Here is a 20,665-nt window from a genome sequence, read left to right on the forward strand (position 1 = left end):
TGAAGACATCTCCAAAGTTCAACCATTTTCTGCTGTATTAGAAATTAAAATGTAAATAATTTTACCTTTGAAACAAGAAGTGAAATAATTTCTTTAACAGTTTCTTCAATCAAGTCATCTATTTTTGAATGGTATTGTTGCTGTATTTCAAGAGATAAAAAAGCATTATCATGCATATGAACACACACTTTTGTCATAAGTCATAAATGGTGCAAAGCTGATAACCCTGCCAGATCAGATTTACTTAAAATTATCATTTTGAACATCAGAAGAACAAACCCTTGAAAATGATCCACCCAATCAACAGTTTCTTACATTCTGTGTTGAAGATTTTCCCATGTACACTGTTGAGTTAAGCAGCTAATGGGGTTATTATTTAGATGAATTGAGTTCCTATACTTATTCAGGCGAAGGAATGTGAAGGATACTTTTTGTCTTCTCCTATATAATTAAGGTGGCCATGTATTTTTTTCTAAAGGGTTGGTTTAGCTGGAGAAGCAAAAAGACTAGAATAAGATTTAATTAATACAGCATTTCATGTCTGACAACTCTCATTCATAAGTTATTTTAAATGTCCTCTAGAAATAAAATGAGCTCCAATTGTTCATCCTGAAAGAGCCTTTTGGTTAGCACAGTGAGCTTCAGTTTATACAAATCTTACAATATGCTCAAGCGAGGGCAAAATTAAAATTTCATCAACAAAGCAGAATAGATGGTAACAAATTAATAGGCCATAGAAGGCATAATAAAACAGACTTCATTCTCCATAGACTTTTTCTTTAGTTTTTTCATAAAGAAGGTACCTTTAAGTAAATGCTTTTAAAATAAATCTGAAAGACTTTTTAGATAATCCTACTGAGTTCCCTTCTGAAATTAATAGGAACTAGGGATCCCATTCTGTCAATGAGGCACATCAATTTAAACAGTAATTCTTCCTTTAGAAACATTTATGTGACAGCAAAGACTGTCCCCAATAGCCACTTCACAGAAAATGTGACTTGTAAAGACTAACCCTATCTTCCTAGTTCAAGACTACTTGGAACAGCTAACAGTATAATGCTTGGAGTAAAAGTACTGAGGTCAGTGTAAACATTAGCCTAACTTAGCAGCTGCCACCTGAATAGTTTTCAGAGTCCTAAGTTTTTAAAGGCTATTTTTCATCCATTTCAGAGTTGCCATACAAACCAAAACATTAAATCTGATATGCTGAATATTTTTAGGAATGGTTTTCTAAAAAGCACAGGTATTGAACTTGGGTTTAAATTAAGAGAAAATAAAACCATGAGACGTGTTTGTTCACATATACGTGTCTGCTACAGGTACCAACACCAAACGTTAATTTTTGCTTTTTATTTCTTTTAAAGTTTAAAAACACTTGGAAAATGTAAATACACAACTCAGGCAAACAACTGTGATCACACTGGAACAGTAAAAGAGCATATTAGAAATACATCAAAGAACTTTCTACATTTTCATATATATTATATTCCAACCACATTAATGTCTTGACCAATATAATATTGTCTTGATCTGCTAAGGAGTCTAATCACCCCAAAGAGTGTGTGATATCTGTTGCTTACAAGTCTTCACAAAGCAATGGTTTCTTACTCTCTGGAAACTATAAACAATTATTCTCCCACTGATGAATGACGAAACTATACATACTCCTATGATCTATGAAAAACAGCTGTCTCTCCCAGAAAGTGTCTGCAGCTTTATCTCCACAGTACATTAAATTAATGGATTTATGTATGTAAGATCAGTTCCTATATTTTTTGGTTTTTTTCTTCTATTTTTTCTCTTTTTTTTCTCACAACAAAGCAAATACAATTTTGTAGAATTGAAGTATAAACAGTAACTTCACTTCTGAACAAGGAATAAAAAGAACTGAACCAAGCTTTTCAAAAACCACAAGGTTCCAAAATCATGACATTTCTTTAGAAATAATTTTTAAATTACACTAATCTGATTTTTTTTCATGATTTATTTTGAAAACCATGAGATCATAAATATTCTAACCCACTCCTCTCCAGTGCTAACTTCCACTAAAACAGTAACCCTCAGCAAAACAAAACTTCAGATCTTCGTGGAAGATGATTTGACTCCAGGCTTTAAGAACGTGGCTAAACTTTGGCTCCTAGTGGACAGGCAGAGAGTGCAGGGGGATAATTCAGAGCAGGCAGGAAGAATGGCATATCCTGGAGAAGGGGGTTATGCCATCTGTCTGCAGGTCACTAGAGGTACTGATATTGCCTGTCCCCAAAGCAGCATGTGCAAGTGTGTGTTTGCAAGTTACTGCCTGCACACATATGAAAGGTGAAATGGCAGCATCAGCTCAGACAAAGAGTTTCTAGCTGTGGTTTACTTCTGATGAGCCTCACTGAGAGGTGAAAGAATTCAAAACTTTGGGACCTGGTAAGACAGGACACTGGGTATGAAAAGCAGAAAAGTGAAGACTTCATCTGGAATCATCTTGCAGGGTGAACAAGGAAAGAACTGAGAAGCTGATGATCAGTTTGTTGCACGGTCAGACTGTAAACGAATTTTGAGGGCCTGGCTAGCAAATTAACATGAAAAGCAATATTACCATTTAAAATAAAAAGTGGCTGTTAATATTAAACAAAAAAGATATAAATTAAAAAACAATGAAAAGACACTTACCCATTGACTAGCAAACTGGTTCATGTCACGGAAAATCAAAAGGAAAAATAAAGACGACAGGGTATAACAGGAAAATGATGAATGTCTCATTGAATTAGAAAAAAAAGACAATTACATCGAACGTGCTAACTTGAAAACATCAGTCAATGAAATGAAGAACACAGTATAGAAATGCAAAAATCAACTGAGAAAAATATGCCCAAAAAATGTAATTGTGAAGGTGCCTAAAGCAGACATACATTTTCTATTGCCAAATTCTGAAAAATGTTTTTACCATCTCTCCAAAACCAAATCAAACAAATTACAAACCAAATTACTTGCTATTGCATTAGCACAGAAAGAACAGTTTTAATTTTTTGCTGGTGGTCTCACCAATCTACATAGCATACCATTTTAATTTCACAGATTATTCCTTCTGAGAGTGACAACAGAAGTCAGTGAAGTTTACATATCCTTCAAAAGCACATCAGTGCTCCACTGTGGAGTATCTGGCAGCAGACTACTGCCAAAATGGTCCCCGTCCTTGGAGACCAAATAAAAAAACCCCATTAAATTACCTGATTCTTTCTTTCCTCTATTTTCAGCATATTCCTAGGCATGAATGCTGTGTCTATAACCCATTTAAAACCAAACCGTACTCATTTAAAACCTGTCTGCAAAGCACAATATTTTGGCTGTATTTTACTATTACAAAAGAGTTCTGAAGTGGGCTCTTTTCCTGTTGCAACCCGAGAGAAATTCCTGGAGGGGTTGTGAGTCAAGAAATCCTCTGAATGTTCAACAGACTCACAGGTCAAAGCAAACAAATTACAGAAGCACTCTGTGTGTTCTCTGGTGGAAGATGAGGGGTTGTGTCTTGCATGACACTTCTAGGGATGAACTGATGCACACTTCTGTCCAAACAGAGCTGTGTGACACATCTCAGTTTAGTTTGAAATAAATCCAAGGACAGTCTGCAGTGTGAGATGTTTCAGATCAACCAAACACAGGAATTAAACATACTAAATTCCACTTACCTCTTGCCCCGCATCCAGTATGCAGAGTTTAGCTGTCTGCTTTTTGGCGTCAACTAAGACGTTAAACATTGTACACAGAGAAGAAGGGATACGCAAGTCTGTTGATTTGTTTATCTTTTGCAGCTTCACTTCAAATGCAATTCTTGTTCTGTTTATTAAGACACAATTTGTAATATGAGTATCTCTGACAATTCTGAACAACCACTGTAAACGTGTATGAATCTTACTGAACATGTTGGCTTAACAATGTACCTATGCACGAGAACATTTTAGAATTAAAATTCTGTAAATCCAGAAGATCAACCTTTCAATAAACAATTGCATTGATGGTTTCAAGGTTCTGTCCTTCTTCAGTGAATTCAGTTGAACAATAAAAGTATTATCTTCTTGCTTTCTAGATAACAATATGTTTCCTTGTGTGATGACTGAGAACAATTTAAAGCAATGAAAATACCCCTCATTTTCCAGATTTTTTATGCTAAAATGCAGTTTATTGTATAAAATGCTTACTTCTAAGAAATGTAATGAAAAAGTCATCTTCTGGCTTTAATGGAAATAGAATTTTAATAAAGAAAATGAGTTTACTATTAAGAAAATATTAATATGTATATTGAAAATTAAGACATATCAGGAGATACATAACATAAACGCCCTATTTTCTTCTCACATCAGTGTAAATAACGAGCAATGTCACTGAAATAAACTATAATTCAGCATACCTAACCATAAAAATATTTTATTTCCATCATTATTCTTAAATGTGGGTACCAGAAATTCAACAGTATTTTTAGAAGATGGGAACAGAAGAATCCTATTTTCCATTTTAAAAATTCTTAAGATCATATAAATATCACAAGAGGAGCTGTAATAGAAGAATTCCATCATTTTTTTCTGAGTTGCTACTCTAATCTTTATTACCTGACATACAGTATCTTTGACCACACTAAAACATCATTAGTGTATTAAAATTGGTATGTTATATATTGTCTAAAATATTAAAATATTTTATAGTCCTGTTGATAAGACTGTAAAGATTTTTTTTAGGCTCAAAATCAATATAATCCACGTATTATTAACACTGAATCTCTTTGCTACTCCGTCTATGGTTTTTTTAGACTAAGATTATACTAATAATCTTCCAGCCCTTTAACATTTCACCATTTTTCTAAGATTTCTTAGATAACCATAACTGACTGAGCTTCTACGCCAAATTCTTTAGATGGATTGCTTTAATGTTAGTGTTTCCTATCTTTCTTTGTTAGAACTTTAACTTTTATTCCATTCCCTGTATCATTCCCCTTTCATAATCAAATAGAAATGTTCTTTTAAATGTTTCTGGTTTTTTAATAATGATTTCTGCAGCTCTAGCAACAGGCTCATACTGTAAGCCTGAGACTGTCCTTTTTCCTACTGTGTTTAGAAAAAGTAATGCAACACTGTGCCATCTATAAAGGTTCTCTGTTTCTTTAGACTTACTTATCAGTATTGTAAATTTTATGATTAACACAATGAAATTACAAAATTTATTTTCCCCTATTCTATTATTTTTTTTTAAATCTGTGTTTTTATGCATCCAGATTAAGCTTTCTGAAGCACCTAATTGTAGGTCTCCGTAAATTTTCTAGACATACAGATACTTCTTCTAAACTCAGTGATATTTACTGAAAGCTATAGCAGAGATCTTTTCAGATCACCTGTATTAAATTTAAAAGAATATACCAACAATGCTAAGATACAGCTCAAGAAGAAACAGCACTATATTTTCTGTAATTTCCAGAAGCTTAGCACTATAAAACTTAGTTTCGGTTGGATGATTTTCAGCCAGCCTCCTTCTGTTTGTTGTATAAATGCCGAAATACTGTACACTTTACAGTTTGTAATATATTTCTTAGGGACAGTGCTCTAAAATTGACAAATAAAATAATATTATTAACTGAACATGAAGAATAATGTAGTAAGGGGGAAGGGAAATGTGCAAAAAGTTTTCTTCTAGCAGAATTCTGAGTTTTGTTAATATTTGCCACAAATATGGAATAGAAAAAAAACCCAACTTGGTTTATTCACTTCCAAGGGTCTATTCACAACAGATACAGAAATTCTCCTTGCTATTTCCTAGATGTTGCCAAATTGCTGATTGCCAGATGCTGGGAAAGAAACACAAGTCATGATCTCTTTTAGAGTTGCCCTGATTCCTGTGACAGGACTCTGGTATAGATAAACCTTTGCAAGCCAGCATGACCCCTCCTGTGTTAATTTTCAAATCTCTCCCAATTTTTAAGTGGTCATTTCCACTATACCTTTTAACGCAGGCTTCTATCATGTCAGTGGCCATGAGTTTAAGTCTCTGCTCTAAATGGTGGGCAAATTCTGGTTCTGGCCAGTGAAGATCAAAAACAAACATCTGCAGAGCATCCAGTTTCCAGAAAAGATCTTCGGATGTAGCTGATCCATTGCTATAAGAAACAACAAAAAAAAAAGCCCCCCAGAAACAGAAGATAAATGTATGGATGTCTGACCCAGTTGCCACATAATTAAGGTAATAAGATTTCCTTATCACACATCCTTCACCTCCCTGTCTCTTTTAGCACAGTTGCTCTTATTTCAAAAATGGAAAATGGTAGTGGGAAACTTAAAATAATTCCCCTTAGGGTGAAAAAAGGAAAGTATTTCTCGTTTATTAACTGAGAAATATGGCAGGCTAGAGAGGTAGATGGGATGTTAGGGAGCATGGAAAATGAAGTAGCTCAAGTTTCAGATCAAGATAGGAAAAATACAGGGTACAGGAATAGTAAGGATCTTTTCAACATACTGAAGACTTTGTGCATGTATTTTCTTGCCTTCATAACTCTGGTAGATAAGTCTACCAAATAAATGAGGATGCTAGTAGTAATACTGTAAAAGAGACAACCAGACAAATAGTCCCTTGATAAATGCTCATGAATTCTAACTGAGGGGATAGCATCAGATCTGGGTGGAAAAAAAAGGAGAAGAGAAACTCCTTAAAGAAACTTGTGTACAAACAAAACCAGGGGATTAATATGGCTCTGTGCCATCTCAGATCATCCATAATGTTTCAAAGTGATTCTTCAATTGATTGCTAAATTTAAATACATTTGTTTGCGATAAAATACAACTTAAAGCTAAACTTGGCAGTAAGTTCATTAACACTTCCACTGTAAATGCAGATTCATTACATTTATTATTTATTACATTAATTACATACACAACGTGTTGTACTTCAATGCCTGAATTACTGTTTAAGGTCAATGCATACTACGCAACACTGAATTCCAGGATGTGAGTGACACAATCAACCAAAAATCAGCCTGACAGTCCCAATTCAGATCCAAATAGTTTAAATACATCACTACTATCATTTTGTTTCTTCTGCCTCATGACAAAAGAACACAATTATCAAAGTGTTACGTGACCCCCAGCTCTCATGGAAGGAATCAGTGAGCACTGTATGTGCTCAGGACAGAGGAGGGTCAGATTCAAAACCAAAGGAAGCAACCAGAAAGGACCTCTAATATCTGACCAGCTAATGCACCCCTCAGACAGCAGCACCACCACTGGCTCACACCGGGTTAGCTGAGGCAGTGGGCAGTGAGGTGAATTAAAGCACAGCTCACGTTCAGGGCTCTGAAGCGGCAGCAGGGATGCAGCAGGAGCACTGCTTCAGTCTCACACCTGCACCCACCACCTTCCAGACACACCCACGTGCCCCTTGCTCCACTGCCTTAATGCCACCAGAGCCACTTTCATACATCACTAATTTTAATTAAGGAATAGAAAGAAAAACAACCAAAACTTCTGGAAAATTTATAATCCTGTTAGACTGGTTTTTAAGTTATGTGGCAAGCGAATATTGAAGATATCATTGCATCTGCTGTGTACACTGGCAGTGTGTGAAGCTGTAGATGCTTTGTTATAGACCTTATCTGATTCAAAAGTGACTAAATTGATTTTTGAGATGATTGGGGTAAAAGAATGAGACAAATCATATGGGGACAGAAATGGGGCAACCTCAGTATTTATATAACTGTTGATAGAAACACATATTTTCTAGAAAAGAAACCAAACTTTCTCAAAAAACAAAACTAACCATTTCCATTATCAGATTATACAATTTAACCTTTTTTTATTCTCCCATAGTTGTTTCTTTTTCATCTGATGGAATTCCAAAGGAAATTCTTTAGGATTCAGGAAGACTAATGTATTCATAATAACATAAATGCATTCTCATACACATTTACTACTTTGTTTACTACTAAATTGTAGTAGCCACTTAATTTTGTTTAATTAGACTACCAAATAAAGTTTTGCAATTATAATAAATGTAATAACAGGCACAGGTTCATGGAAGAATTAATTCAGTGAGAAACACTAATTAATTTGTTCTCTTTTAATATAATTTTGAGCTTTCATTCTTAAATTTTTTATTCAGCATTGTCCAATGACACTTGAATTTGATTAACATATTATATTAATAAGACAAGGAAAGAAAATAAAGTGCTACAACAGAAATTGTTTGTTCCTGGTTCACACATTCAAACACAAATGTCTAATTTATTTGCTAAATGCTGCAAAAGAAGAGCTAAACTCAGATTTTAACTCCTCCTGGCACAAGAGTAATTCCTACATTCAAATCAAGCCTGAATCTATATCCATAACTTCAGAACCATTTTTTGTTTTGTGAAGGGACATGACACATTCTTGGCTATTGAAAAGTTTTTATTTTCATGTGTACGGTAAAGCTACTTCAGTCTAAAGAAGGGAATAAACTGCTCTACCAGGAAACTGAAGTGACACTCTTTGTTTAAAAACTGTATTTAATAGTTTCCACAGTTTTAAAATTAAGCACAAACTCTACTTCTTTGCTGGCCAAAATTTAACCTTTCAGATGCTGTCTAGTTGTCCATTCTTATTAATCGGGTTATGGCAGTAAGAGAAGGTTACCAGTGATTAAAAGAGGCAAATATTATGCACATCCTGTTAAATTCCCATTTTTTCTAATGGGAACTTAACTTTGCATTTGGTCACACTTTGACTGGGAGAGTGGACCAGGTATTTCCAGAGGTCACTTTTAAATTATTTTATGGCTTTATGCCTTGCATCATACTGAACACAGCAAAAAAAGATCCAAGACAATGTTTCTCCAAGAACCTGCAGCATATCAAATTTAGGAGTTGCATGCAGCCTCCTAGGCATGCAGCCTTAATTCACTTCTTATACATTGACAGCTGAAAGAGGCAGCTTCTCACTGGGCTTGCCAGGCACTTAAGAAGTAGCAATTAGTCAAACAGTCCACTAATAAAGTACACTGGTTGTAAGATATACCCACACATCACTCCTGAATAGATGCAGAATAAATAATTTCTTGCCTACATATGAAACTCCATAGGGTGGCTTGGGATATGAAAATATAAACATTAAATATCTAAGAATATTATCAATCAACCAAAAGATTCAAAAGCAGCTGGCTTCATTTCTTCTATAATTTACCAAGGGCAGTGATGGTCATTTTACAAATTACTGCAATTATTATTTTTTTAAAGTTACTACTGAGATACTACCCACTAGCGTTTTGTGAGGACCACTTACAAAACACAGCACAAGCTCTACATCCCTTGTGAGCCCCCAGCTTGTGAACTCCAGCTTTACATTCTTTATGCTGCTTCAAGATATATATGTTCAGGGCTCAGAAGGTTAATTGAGAATTTCTTCAACAGAACAGGATTTTCAGTAATTCCAGCATCAGTTGCACTCAGCCCCATCTCTCTACTTTCCACCAGCAGATGAGGGGGAAGGATGGAACAGAACTTTTTCAAGTATCAGTTAGTGTAAATTCCCTCAAAGATATTGGAAAAAGAGCTACCCCATGACTTCTCTTAGCTCAGGAGTGAGGCAACCTAAGGATCAAGCAACAAAAACCAAGTTCCTTGAGTCTTTGTTCTTACTGCATAGTAAGAAGGAAAGAAACATTTGGAAATGTTTGGAAGGAAAGAAATTTGCCCCACAATACACATTTGTCTTCCAGAATGCTCAACAGGACCAAGCTATATTCAAAACTCCTTATTCCATTGAAAGCATATCAGTCAGATTTCACTATGCCATCAGTCTTATGGCTATACTTTTAAATATCCATCCTTAAAAATGCAGGCCATGGTCTCCAACCACTTTACTGGAGGTAAGCTCTATGACAGGAATGTATGTGGCACTGCAGACACAACCCCTCAGAACAGAGATGAAACATGGCCTCCTGACTCATTCAGCACTCACAAACACACAGAGAGCTCAGACACATTCACACCAGCTCCCTTTATATCACTATTGGAGCACTGTGACTACTCCAGCCTTGTCTCTCTCATCACTCATTGTAGCTGAGCCATAGCAGGAACAACATAAATGACACATTTCCTTTGATGTTGCCTCTTCTGGGTGGAAGACAAGACAGGACTATTCTGCTGTAAGAATGTATCTTATTCCAGGTTTCCCCAGCCTCAAGTTTTCCTGAAGCTGATGTTTTAGACTGGCACCAGATAGCAACAGACAACCTCAGGTCTGTATCTACAATATCTCTGGTCAGTGACACTATGTCATGTCTGCACTGAAAAGAACAATCTATAAATTAAACCAAAAACAATTAAAATCACCCACAAATCTAACTTAAAATGATATTTAAAATACGAAGAGCAATTTAAGATAGTATATTTGAATTAATGAATAAGTAAGGAAAAGCTAGTTGTGGCTGATTGAAAGCTATTATAGAATATTCAAACATTTTTGCTCGTTAAGATTATCTTCAGCCAAATGGAAGAGTAATTCACAGTGCTCTGCATGTCTAGCCAATATGTCCTCTGAGTTGTGTTCTCCAGGGACCAATCAAGAAAAACAGACTATTCCTCGTAACAATTTTCCCTTTTCATATCTCACTTTCCAATGCCCAAAAAGAACTGGAAAAAAGGCAATGATCTTTCTAAATGCTGTTATAAGTACCTTATATTTACTGCTTCAACACATATGATGAAGGAGGAAAAAAGAAACAATTAATTAAAAAATATAAACAATTGTTGCTAGTAATGTTCAAGAGAATTGTAGCAACTTTAAAGTGAAAATGGGAAAAATCTATTTTCATCAATAAAGCACAGAAAGGGATGCCCAACTGTGAATATATTTTCACTTCTTTCTCTTCAGCAAAAGTTCTTAGGTAGGCACATAACACCTCTATTGAATATGAAGGTTCTTAAACATGAACTTGAGAGCATGGACACAAACCTTAGTAAAGTTTGGAGAATATTAAATCTCTTTGTATTACAGATCAAAGAGACACATGACTTCAGCAAACCTTTAACGCAGTTGGCTCACAGACTGCTCATTCTCATTCTTTTTGACTCTAGATTCTTCATTGTGTAATTCAGATGGATAATGATTAATTGGCCAAAATCATCACTTTTAAAGAGAAAGAGGAAAGTCCCACAGAACTCTGTGACAGACATTGTCATCTTCTTGCCAAATCATCAGTTTTGTGGCCAGGAGGAGGGAGCACAGTGAAATGGGAAAGAAAGACTTGGGGGAGTCAGTGAAAAGAAGGAGTCTACCTGGGCTCCTGAATTTAGATGCCTCTGCTGACTATATGTGTAACTCACTGTACCCCTCCAGTCCATCTAAGCTGGGGTGTGCATCACACTGAAAGGGAAAACTGTCAGGAAACTCTAGGTTTTGCTTAGCCGGTATTGGGCTACTCCCTGTTGAAGAACTTAACTAGTAAGTGTGTTCTCCCTGAAAAAGATGGGATGGGAGAAGAGGGAGAAAATAAAATCCTCCTCCTTTCTTTCACATAATAGTGAAAGTAAATCACTTCCTCTGCCAGGAACTGAGCCACTGTTACCGGCAGGAAAAAGGAAATTCCTTAGCATGAGAGGAGGAACAAGTGGCTTGAAGTGGCTTTGCCTTTTTTTTTTTTACCCAAATACATGACTATTCTAAAAATTGACTTGGCTCTTCCATAGAATGCAGATAGGCTGATTCTTAAAATAGTGCCTGAATACCAGAGTGTTACAAAGCTAACTTAACGCTACCTGCAATCGAGACTGTAAATTCATACACATTTTATAAAATATAACCTCAAAGCTCTGTGTTTTGGGGAAAGAACATGAAGAGGTGCCTCCACCAGAGCCAGCACCATGGCAGACCTCTTCTTGAATGCTGTGAGGGGTGGCTGAAAGGGCATGATGGCCTTACAAAGGTCACAGCTGCAGTGAAGACACTGCTCATCCCCACTTCTCTTGAAAAGCAGCAGAATGACAGCTACTTCTGGCAAGTGTTTACAGCATGTCAACCTCACTGCTCACCAAATTCTAGGAAAACCTCCCTGCTTAGTTTAGGATTTTATGCATACTGTCTCATACATACCATGAAACTAAATACAAGAACGTGTGCAAGGGGGATGAGCCCATGGCTGAATTTCACTATACTTGTATGTGTTTTGACAACACAGTCTAGGAATATATTGCTTCACCAAACCCTTCATTTTGGAAAGATCTACTACTATAATCCTCCAACCAGAATCTGTATTAATTATAAATTCAATATTCAAAATACATGAATTTTCCTCTATACAAGTTATTTTTACTGGATGAGGCTGCTAGAAATCAGACTGCAAGAAGAGCACTTCCAAGATTAGCAAATCTTAACTCTGAAAGCTATTCTTTAAAAAAAAAGTGACCTTTGAAAACCTGGGGATAACAGAAAGGAATTTGAGTTGCAGAAAGCCAATTAGTTTGTGTTCAAAGCTGAAATGACTTACATAAGCACATCAGAAGAAACCTAGCATTACCATAGTAAACACAAAAGGTACCAAAGCCAAGGATTAAGAGGAATTCTGTCACTTTTTAGGGGAATTAACAGCAGAACAACAATCATAGTACTCCCTTTTTACAAGGAGTCACATGGAAAAGACAAGCGATAATGGGTTCGAGTTACTTCTGGGGAGTTCCTGATTAGAAAGAATAGGAAATTTTTCACAATGAGGACAATCAGCCATTGGAATCATCTCCCCCAGAAGAAATGGTGGATTCCCAACATTGGACATTTTAAAAATTTGTCTGGACAGGGTGCTGGGCCATCCTAGACCATGCTTTTGCCAGGAAGAGTTGGATGAGATGATCCTTGAGGTCCCCTTTAACATGGTATTCTACAATTGTATGAACTCTTGCAGAAATAGATGTAATGCTATTTAGGAGTCTGTCATAAAACTTGAAAAGACAACACTTGTCTTGAAATAATATTATCAACCTATGTGTTTTGAATGTGTGTTTTTTGAAATCTTTCTCATTCATGCTTTCCAATATAACTTTTGCTAAAATAAGGTTCTTCTTGAGCCTTTCCCTAACATATATTAATATGTCCTCACACAGGAATCTGACTTGTAACTATGGGAATCTTTCCACAGAGCAGGGTACATATACTCTATATTTTTTTTAAGAAAAGAGCACTGAAATATTGGGCAAAAATCAGAAAGAAATATTTTTTTTTTCTCAAGCAGACAAAGAAACGGATGTACTTCTATTCTTGTACTTATTAACATGTTACCATTTTCCTGTAACATGGATACTTAATCTAATGACAATATTTGCAATCAATGATTTTCAGAACCAATACAAAATGAGCTAATCAAACCCATGCAAAAATATAATGGGCTGCCTTATTTTACAAAACCACAATGTAAAATCAATTATCCTAAAGGTTCCCCACTGCTTATTAATTCAGAAGAGTCATTAGGTTGTTTAGAGTAGTAAACATCATTCCTGCTATGACAGACCTTTGCCAAGTTGATTTTCTACATTATCAGGTTTAAGACTGCTACATTTTAATGCACTAGAAAGCGCAACTCACTAACAGTCCATGCTTGGCTCACTCCCAAGAAACAACAGTTTCCAACTAAGAGATGATAAACACCATGCAATCCAAATACAGCTGCACAGAACACTAGCAAGGCCATGCAGAGCTGACATACAGTCAGAAAGTTATTGAAGAATACACACGTGGAGTCATACAAAGAAGTCATCCAGGTTGGTGTAGTAAAGCTAGGTATTTGTGGAAGATTAAGAGGCAAACTTGGAACTTTTGGAAGAGCTACATTAGGAAGACTGTTGGTGATGCTCCTGTGAAGAAATAAACAATGTAGGAATACAATAAAAAATAGAATATTTAGAGGACAACAGGGGAGAACCCCTTATTAGACAGAAAGCTATAGGCAGGTGCTTTGTTCAGATTTTGTAAAAAGGACTTACTTGACAGGTTGCCATGACTCTTGCTCAAGACCTCTGTGAATGGACTGAGCAATTGATGATTCCATGAGATCAATGTAGCGGACGACCATGGGAACAAAAATTTCTTGCAAGTGCTTGTGAAACTTTCCATTGCACAAAAGTGCTTTAAAAAAACAAAAAGACAAATAAAAATGTCAGACCTTTTGTTATAGGAAGAAGTATATCTTAAAATGTTTTAGTACACAAAAGCATTATAAGAAAAAAATCCAGCTTGTGTAGGATATACAGTTCAGAAGAGATACATGAAGTGTTCCATCAGGACAGTGCAGTACATTTCAAACTGTCAGTGTAATGAAAACTAGGTACTTACTGAAGTTCTTTACTGAACCAGAACCTTTTTGCATCTTCTTAAAATTAACAATAAGCTTTGCTGAATCTAAGCATTAGCAATTTATTTTCATCACTTATACACCAAGACAGGACAAAAAGTACCCAAAGCAAAAAAACCCAAACCTATTTGAATGTCATTCATAAGCAGTAGAGTATTACCTACTTCACAGATGGGACTTACTACATGAAAAACTGTATACACATGCAAACTGAACATGCTCAAAACATGAAAATTAGTTTGCCACCACCACTGCTTGTCCCTGTATTCCCTGAAGTCTTCTCTCAGCAAATGCTAACTCTTAGCACACTAATATCCGGTCCCACCAAGGGAATATATGTTTCATGTTTCCAATGTGTCTGTGTTCACCCATTAATCTAGCACTGTTGCTAGGACCTGTAAGAATATTCCCATGTGCGTATGGAAATCATAGAAGCTCAGCCACAGAGAGAAATTTTCATGACCTTGGCAACCCTTGTTTTGTCTCGTCCGTATTCTGTTGTTTTAAATTCTTTTGTGGGTTTCTCCTCCCACCAATTCTGGCATACAGGCTTCTTGTATGACTGGATGAGCACCAAAATTACATCTTGAGGAGGTTTCCTCCTCTTTCTAAGAAGAACAGCCTGGGTCACAGGGCTCACTCTGGACATCATCCTTTAAAATTACAATCCCTTTTGTTCTACTACCAATGCCACTCCATGTCTAACATGTCAAAATAGTTTCTATAACTTCCAAAAAACTGTTTTGCCTTCCATTCCTGAATGATGTTCAGCCCAAACTGAACCTAGGAGAGAGGACGACTATGGGGAAAACGTGCCATCAAGCTTCAGTGCCCTATTTCTACTTGTATTGCAAGAAGTGCCCTTGTTGCTGAATGTCTGGACACTATGTTACTTCTTTTTCTTGAATACGATGATCTGGAAGCAAAAATTATTTTCTTGAAAACACCCTTGTAGAGTAATAGCAAATTTTGTATCAATCACCTTTAGCTAAGGAAACAATATTATGTGATCAACTCTCTCTGCTTTGTGTAACTGCCTTTCTTGCTAAGAATTTTGAAACTTTCAGCTAATTTCAACCACTTTAGAGACAGGGGTAGAGATATCAGATATCAGATATATGAAGTTTTATAAAAACAGGCAGCTAGGTAGCAGGCAGAGATTATTAGGGTTTCCACTGAGAAAAAGGCAGAGGTGTAGGATCATCTCTTTATTAAACACTTGAGAATCCACCCTTGAGAGCACCTGTGAGTCCGTTACAAACATGATCCATTATTTACACTGCTCCTCAAAATAACAGTTAACTAGTTAGTTCTGGCTTATTATTTATATATCAGGAATTCAAAACAGTGCCATTTTTCTCTATTTATTATTATCTTCTACATCTGAAAACTACAGCACCTTTTACCAGCAACAAAGGACTGAGGAGGATTTGGATATTAGTACAAAAGTTGCACAGTAAACAGCTGATGAGCATTGCCTCTGAGAAACAAAAGGTTGCTGGCATCCATTTGCATATTAGACTGAGTTTTCAAGGCAACTTTGAGCCGAAAAATAACAACAAGAATACAACTGTGCCAATTAAATCAATCTTGCTGCTTTATAGTGAACCAATGAAGGACTGTAACTAATCAGGCAATCACAGTTACTTGAAGGGATAAGCTTGTAGTTTAGTATTTTCTGAGCACACCACAGAAATGCTCTGCTATAAGCCCTGCTCTGGCAATTACAGTAATGAAGCCTCATGGGCAGGAGGCTGACTCTTGTTATTTCGAAGTCAGCATGAAATTTTAAGAAGTTACAGGCAAAAAGGTGTTCAACTTAAAAAGCTGAATCATTTTCCTAACATCATGACACCAGTCTTTACAGGGAAGTGAAATTTTCTAAAATTATGCCAAGACTTATTGTTATTTCACCTCCACAGAAATCCCTCTGTGTATGTGGGTACACTCACAAGAGAACTGTCTTGGATCAACAACTCTGTGAGCATTCTGTTTTCCCAGGGTTCAGGACATGGCAGCTCTGATTTACCCATCTGGAGATCTCCATCAAGGATTAATTCAGGGCAGAGAAAGAACTCAGAGCATGGGGATAAGTGATATAGCTGAGTATCATCATCAGACTCATGGTACTCTACCCTCTGATTAAAATTGATCTTGCCAAAAGGTACCACCTGTGCATCAAAGCAGATGGGAAACAAGAGATCCTTCAGGAAAATGCCGTACTTCAAATCCCTCAACTACCACTTGTCTTCAAAGACTTGTAGCTTAATTCTCCATTGTCTTTTCAATATAGACACCCCACATCCTCTTCATATGAGCCATCTCATATTCACATAAGCAACAATAAAATGAAAGCCTATGCCAGAGCAAGGTAATGCACAGGGAACGTTAAAGGAAAACACATTACAGGAACAGAAACAGAACCCCAAAGCAGATATTCTTGAAATATTGAAGTTGAAGAAGAAAACTATTATTTTTTTTCCATATTAGGAAATAAATTAGCTGAAAGATATTAAAATATGACAAGAACATATTAGAGATGAAAACTAAAGTCTAGTTATCCAGTATTGGAATGAGGTTTCATGTCTAACAGTAGGAAACAAATCTACTGTGCCTGTGTATAACAGAAGCTGTGAGGCTTCTATTCCTTTTACTTAAACAGGCACATCTTAGGAGTTATCCTGGAGTGAGCATGTTAGGCTGTGCTCAAGATCTGCAGAATCAAAGGCAAGGAGGAATGATACAGATTAACATGAGTGTCTTTTTCCCTGACAAAATTAGCACTCTGTCAGACTGTCTATAATTATCCTGCTTTTCATAGGATTCTCTGGAAAACATCACTTGAATTTTCTGGCATATTTTAAATCCAAAATAAGAAAGAGTGAATTTCAAGAAGGAAATATCCTTGAGGGTCCAGATTATATTTGTAGCAATTAAAACTTAACCAATGACACGTGAAAAGAAAGTTTATATTCCCATTCATTTGCTGTTTATATTACATTCTGCCTCCACAGAGAATTTCTTAATCAGCTGGTTAAATTGCAGTGAAAATTGCAAGTGTCCCAATTTATATAGAAATTATCTTGTACTTTTTACACATAAGACACATTTTAAAAGTGAATTTTAGAGGTTTACTTTGTGACAGCAAGGTTAAAATTTATTTAATCTTTAAAAGATAGAGTGACATAAACAGGTTATTGCACAGTTTACCCTTGTGTAGAAGTCCCATTAGGAAAAAAAGATTATTGGATATTCTGGTAAGGAATAATGCAGCTTGACTTAACTCTCAGTATCAGTAACTGAGACATGTAGCTCTTATCTGAACGCAGATTATGATTTCAAAGCAGCTCCTAATAGGACTGAGTCCCTGATCTACGAAAAGAATCCCACTCCAACGAATGAGAAGTGTAAGACTTGAGGTGAGATATTGGTGTGGGTATAAATTTTGCTCTGATTACCTTAAATCCAAGTTGTTTTCTAACTCTACCCTTTAGTTTAGGATAGGGTACAATGTTATCCATAAATTCTAGTACAAAAGTGGTACACAGTCTGTAACAAAGCAGGAAGATGATGATTCTGTCTTTGGTCGTGTTTGCCACTCTGCTACTACCAACAGCAATAGTGGAAAAAACTCATCAGAGAATTCCTGTTTGAAGTCAATAACCATAATTATGGCAATGGCTTTCAAAAGGCTAACACTCAACATGCTGTTTTTCCTAAATCAGCTTCATCAGACTATGTGCCCATTAGAGCAGACTGTGGCAGAGTTAGAGCAGGTGCACATTCCACTGAGTAACACTTGATGGAGAATGAAGATTACGAGTTAACTTTATAATACTCCTAGTTTTGACTGGTTCGTGCCAAAGTAGCAATGCAATAGTGCTGAGAAATAGCACAGCACATAGTGTCAGTAAGTGACACTTGGAGAGAAAACTTGGCAAGGAAAGCATCAGAATACTGAATGTAGAGTTGGAAAACCTCTAATATAAGCAAAATATAGAGACACTTCATCTAACCAGGCATATGCCATTAAAAGATATCTCTCACACCATGTTAAATGAAGAGGAATGTGTCTGTCTTTTGGCACTAAAAACCAGATTAATCTGGATAATTAAACAACTACAGAAAGTAAACTGCCCTCTAAAGCAGGCCCCTTAATGACACAATTTATAAGCTCTGTGGACAAAAATTAACATGGTCACTACAGAAAATGAGACACAATCCTGGGTCAACTATGTTCTTCTTCCCTCTATGAATAGCTAATTCTGGAAAAAAAAAAAGGCTATCATAGAGAGAGAGATATATAAAATATATATATATTATATGTATATGTGTATCTATAATACATATAAGTCTCTATATAGACATATATATATACATGCTATCACTGTACAATCTGCAAAGCTTTACAGAATCAGGGATAATTGAGTATGAACAATAGCAACTCTGGACAGCATTAAAATGTATATTATAAAAGCAGCTACAATATTTTTTTCAAATATTTACAATTTGAAAAATCACAACAAATTTATCTTCAATCTATTATTCATCTCCACAGTGAACGTAATTTTTTAAGTCACTTTTTGTAGTTAGGTCTCATGAGAAAAGCAGAAATATTTTACAAGATGGGAAGATCATCCTCCTCCCTCCCTCTATTTCTTAAAGTTCTTCAGTTAGACTAAATGGGAATGCAATCACTGAAGTACTCTTCCTTGTGGAATAAGGTCAGAAAAAAAATGGAGACTCTTTGGGTGACACAAAATGGAGTCCTTCATGAAAGAAATGAGACACTTCATTTAGGACTTCCCCATCCTCCCCTCTCTTCATGAAAAATCATACACAATACTGGAAAATGCATTTTTTTCTCATTGTTAATTGAATATTGACTTTGAAGTATTCACCTGGAATCTTGCACAGTGTTTTTTACACTGTGTAAAATAGCACATTCACTATTTTTTGAATAGCCATGAATATCAATTTTCATTATCTCAGAGTTTTTCTAATATTATACTTTAGCGACATAGTTATAAAAATAGTTTTACATTTAAGTTTTCTTTAATGCTGTAAGTGTAAGATTGTTTCTTTATTGTTAGGAGTTCTCTCATATCAGGTTTATGTGAAAACTGATTCATGCACCAAAGATTTAGAGCTCATTTAATGCTCTTGATATAGAATAACATGCAAGTGTCAGTCCTCCAAATTTCAGTGAAGATTAACCTAATATGCAACATGGTGACCTAACAGTTCTTCATTTGAAAGAAGTCTGAAAAGTAATCTCTGATATAGCCAGAGAGTGAGAATAACCCAGTGGGATTTCCACCTCTTCATTTCCTAATGAGTTTTTTGATAATGAGAGGTGACTTTGCCAGTCACTGTGGGCTCTATTATGGCTAATTTACTCCACTTCACTCTCCTTGTTAATTATTAACACTAGCCTTTTTATCCTCATGAGACCACATTCCAGTTTTTCCCTTTTTAGATTTTTTTTTCTAAATATATCTTTATGAAGGTGATAGTTTTCAGGAAAAGATTTTCACTTAGGGTGAAGTCAGAATTATTGATTTTACCTTGGAAGACTGTAAAATTAATTATATAAGCATGGGAAGCTCTTGCTAATGCTTTTAATGCAGTTACAAGGTGAAAAGGCTGTTAATTAAAGAATAAGCACTGAGGTATGTTCCACCTGGGAATCAGTTCTTGGTAGAACGGTCACTTGCCACTTGCTAGCATGTCCCCTGATTAATAGGTGACTAATTTCCATGGTGGCTTTCCAGTAGTTCTGGGGAAAAAAAAAAAGTGTGTAATTTTCCAGATGGCTTTCACTTGCCAGAAACTGTCATTTAATGTATCTATTACCATTAGGGAATTACTGAAATTGGTATACAGGTGTGTATTTCATACAACAGTTGTTTCATATCCTTCAGTTAAAGTTTTACAATATTTGTAATAATTGCTTTAACATGAAAGTTTTCATAAAATGTCTTTCGTAAGCCTATTCTAATAATTTAGCATTACTATCCACTTAATCTTTTAAGGAAAGAAAAATCAGTAGCCTATCAGCAATCTCTTGCATGTGAGGACAGCCCTTTTTTGTTTCTAACACTTCTCTCAGGTTTGAACCAAAGCTCAAAGGAACACAAATGACACAAAAATACAGTTAAAACTGATGTCACAAATCCTTCTTGTAAGACTACTGTAAAATACCTACACAGCTTGCAGAAATCAAAGAATTGTCTTAAGTGCATGTAACATCACAACTAGAGACGTGCTTCCTAAACTGAAAATGTATGATAGTAGGGAAATAGGCTGAATATCACATCTGAAT

At 35.8% G+C, this 20,665-nt stretch overlaps 1 protein-coding gene across 22 annotated transcripts in view; it reads right to left on the minus strand.

Annotated features, from left to right (window-relative positions):
* Nucleotides 1-20,665, minus strand: part of CADPS2 (calcium dependent secretion activator 2) — a 294,051-nt gene that overhangs the window by 36,222 nt on the left and 237,164 nt on the right. For 8 of the 22 annotated variants that reach the window (XM_048300693.1, XM_048300690.1, XM_048300698.1 and 5 more), the window contains 5 exons: nt 13,973-14,114; nt 13,724-13,843; nt 5,975-6,130; nt 3,678-3,825; nt 66-140 (listed from right to left, as the gene is read on the minus strand). In XM_048300693.1, coding sequence (XP_048156650.1) covers nt 66-140; nt 3,678-3,825; nt 5,975-6,130; nt 13,724-13,843; nt 13,973-14,114 — 641 coding nt within the window. Of the gene's footprint in view, nt 1-65; nt 141-2,661; nt 2,677-3,677; nt 3,826-5,974; nt 6,131-13,723; nt 13,844-13,972; nt 14,115-20,665 lie in introns of all 22 variants that reach the window. The other 14 variants (XM_048300707.1, XM_048300708.1, XM_048300704.1 and 11 more) reach the window with 3 other exon arrangements.

This window comes from Corvus hawaiiensis, chromosome 4 (assembly GCF_020740725.1).
Source record: "Corvus hawaiiensis isolate bCorHaw1 chromosome 4, bCorHaw1.pri.cur, whole genome shotgun sequence".
NCBI lineage: Eukaryota > Metazoa > Chordata > Aves > Passeriformes > Corvidae > Corvus > Corvus hawaiiensis.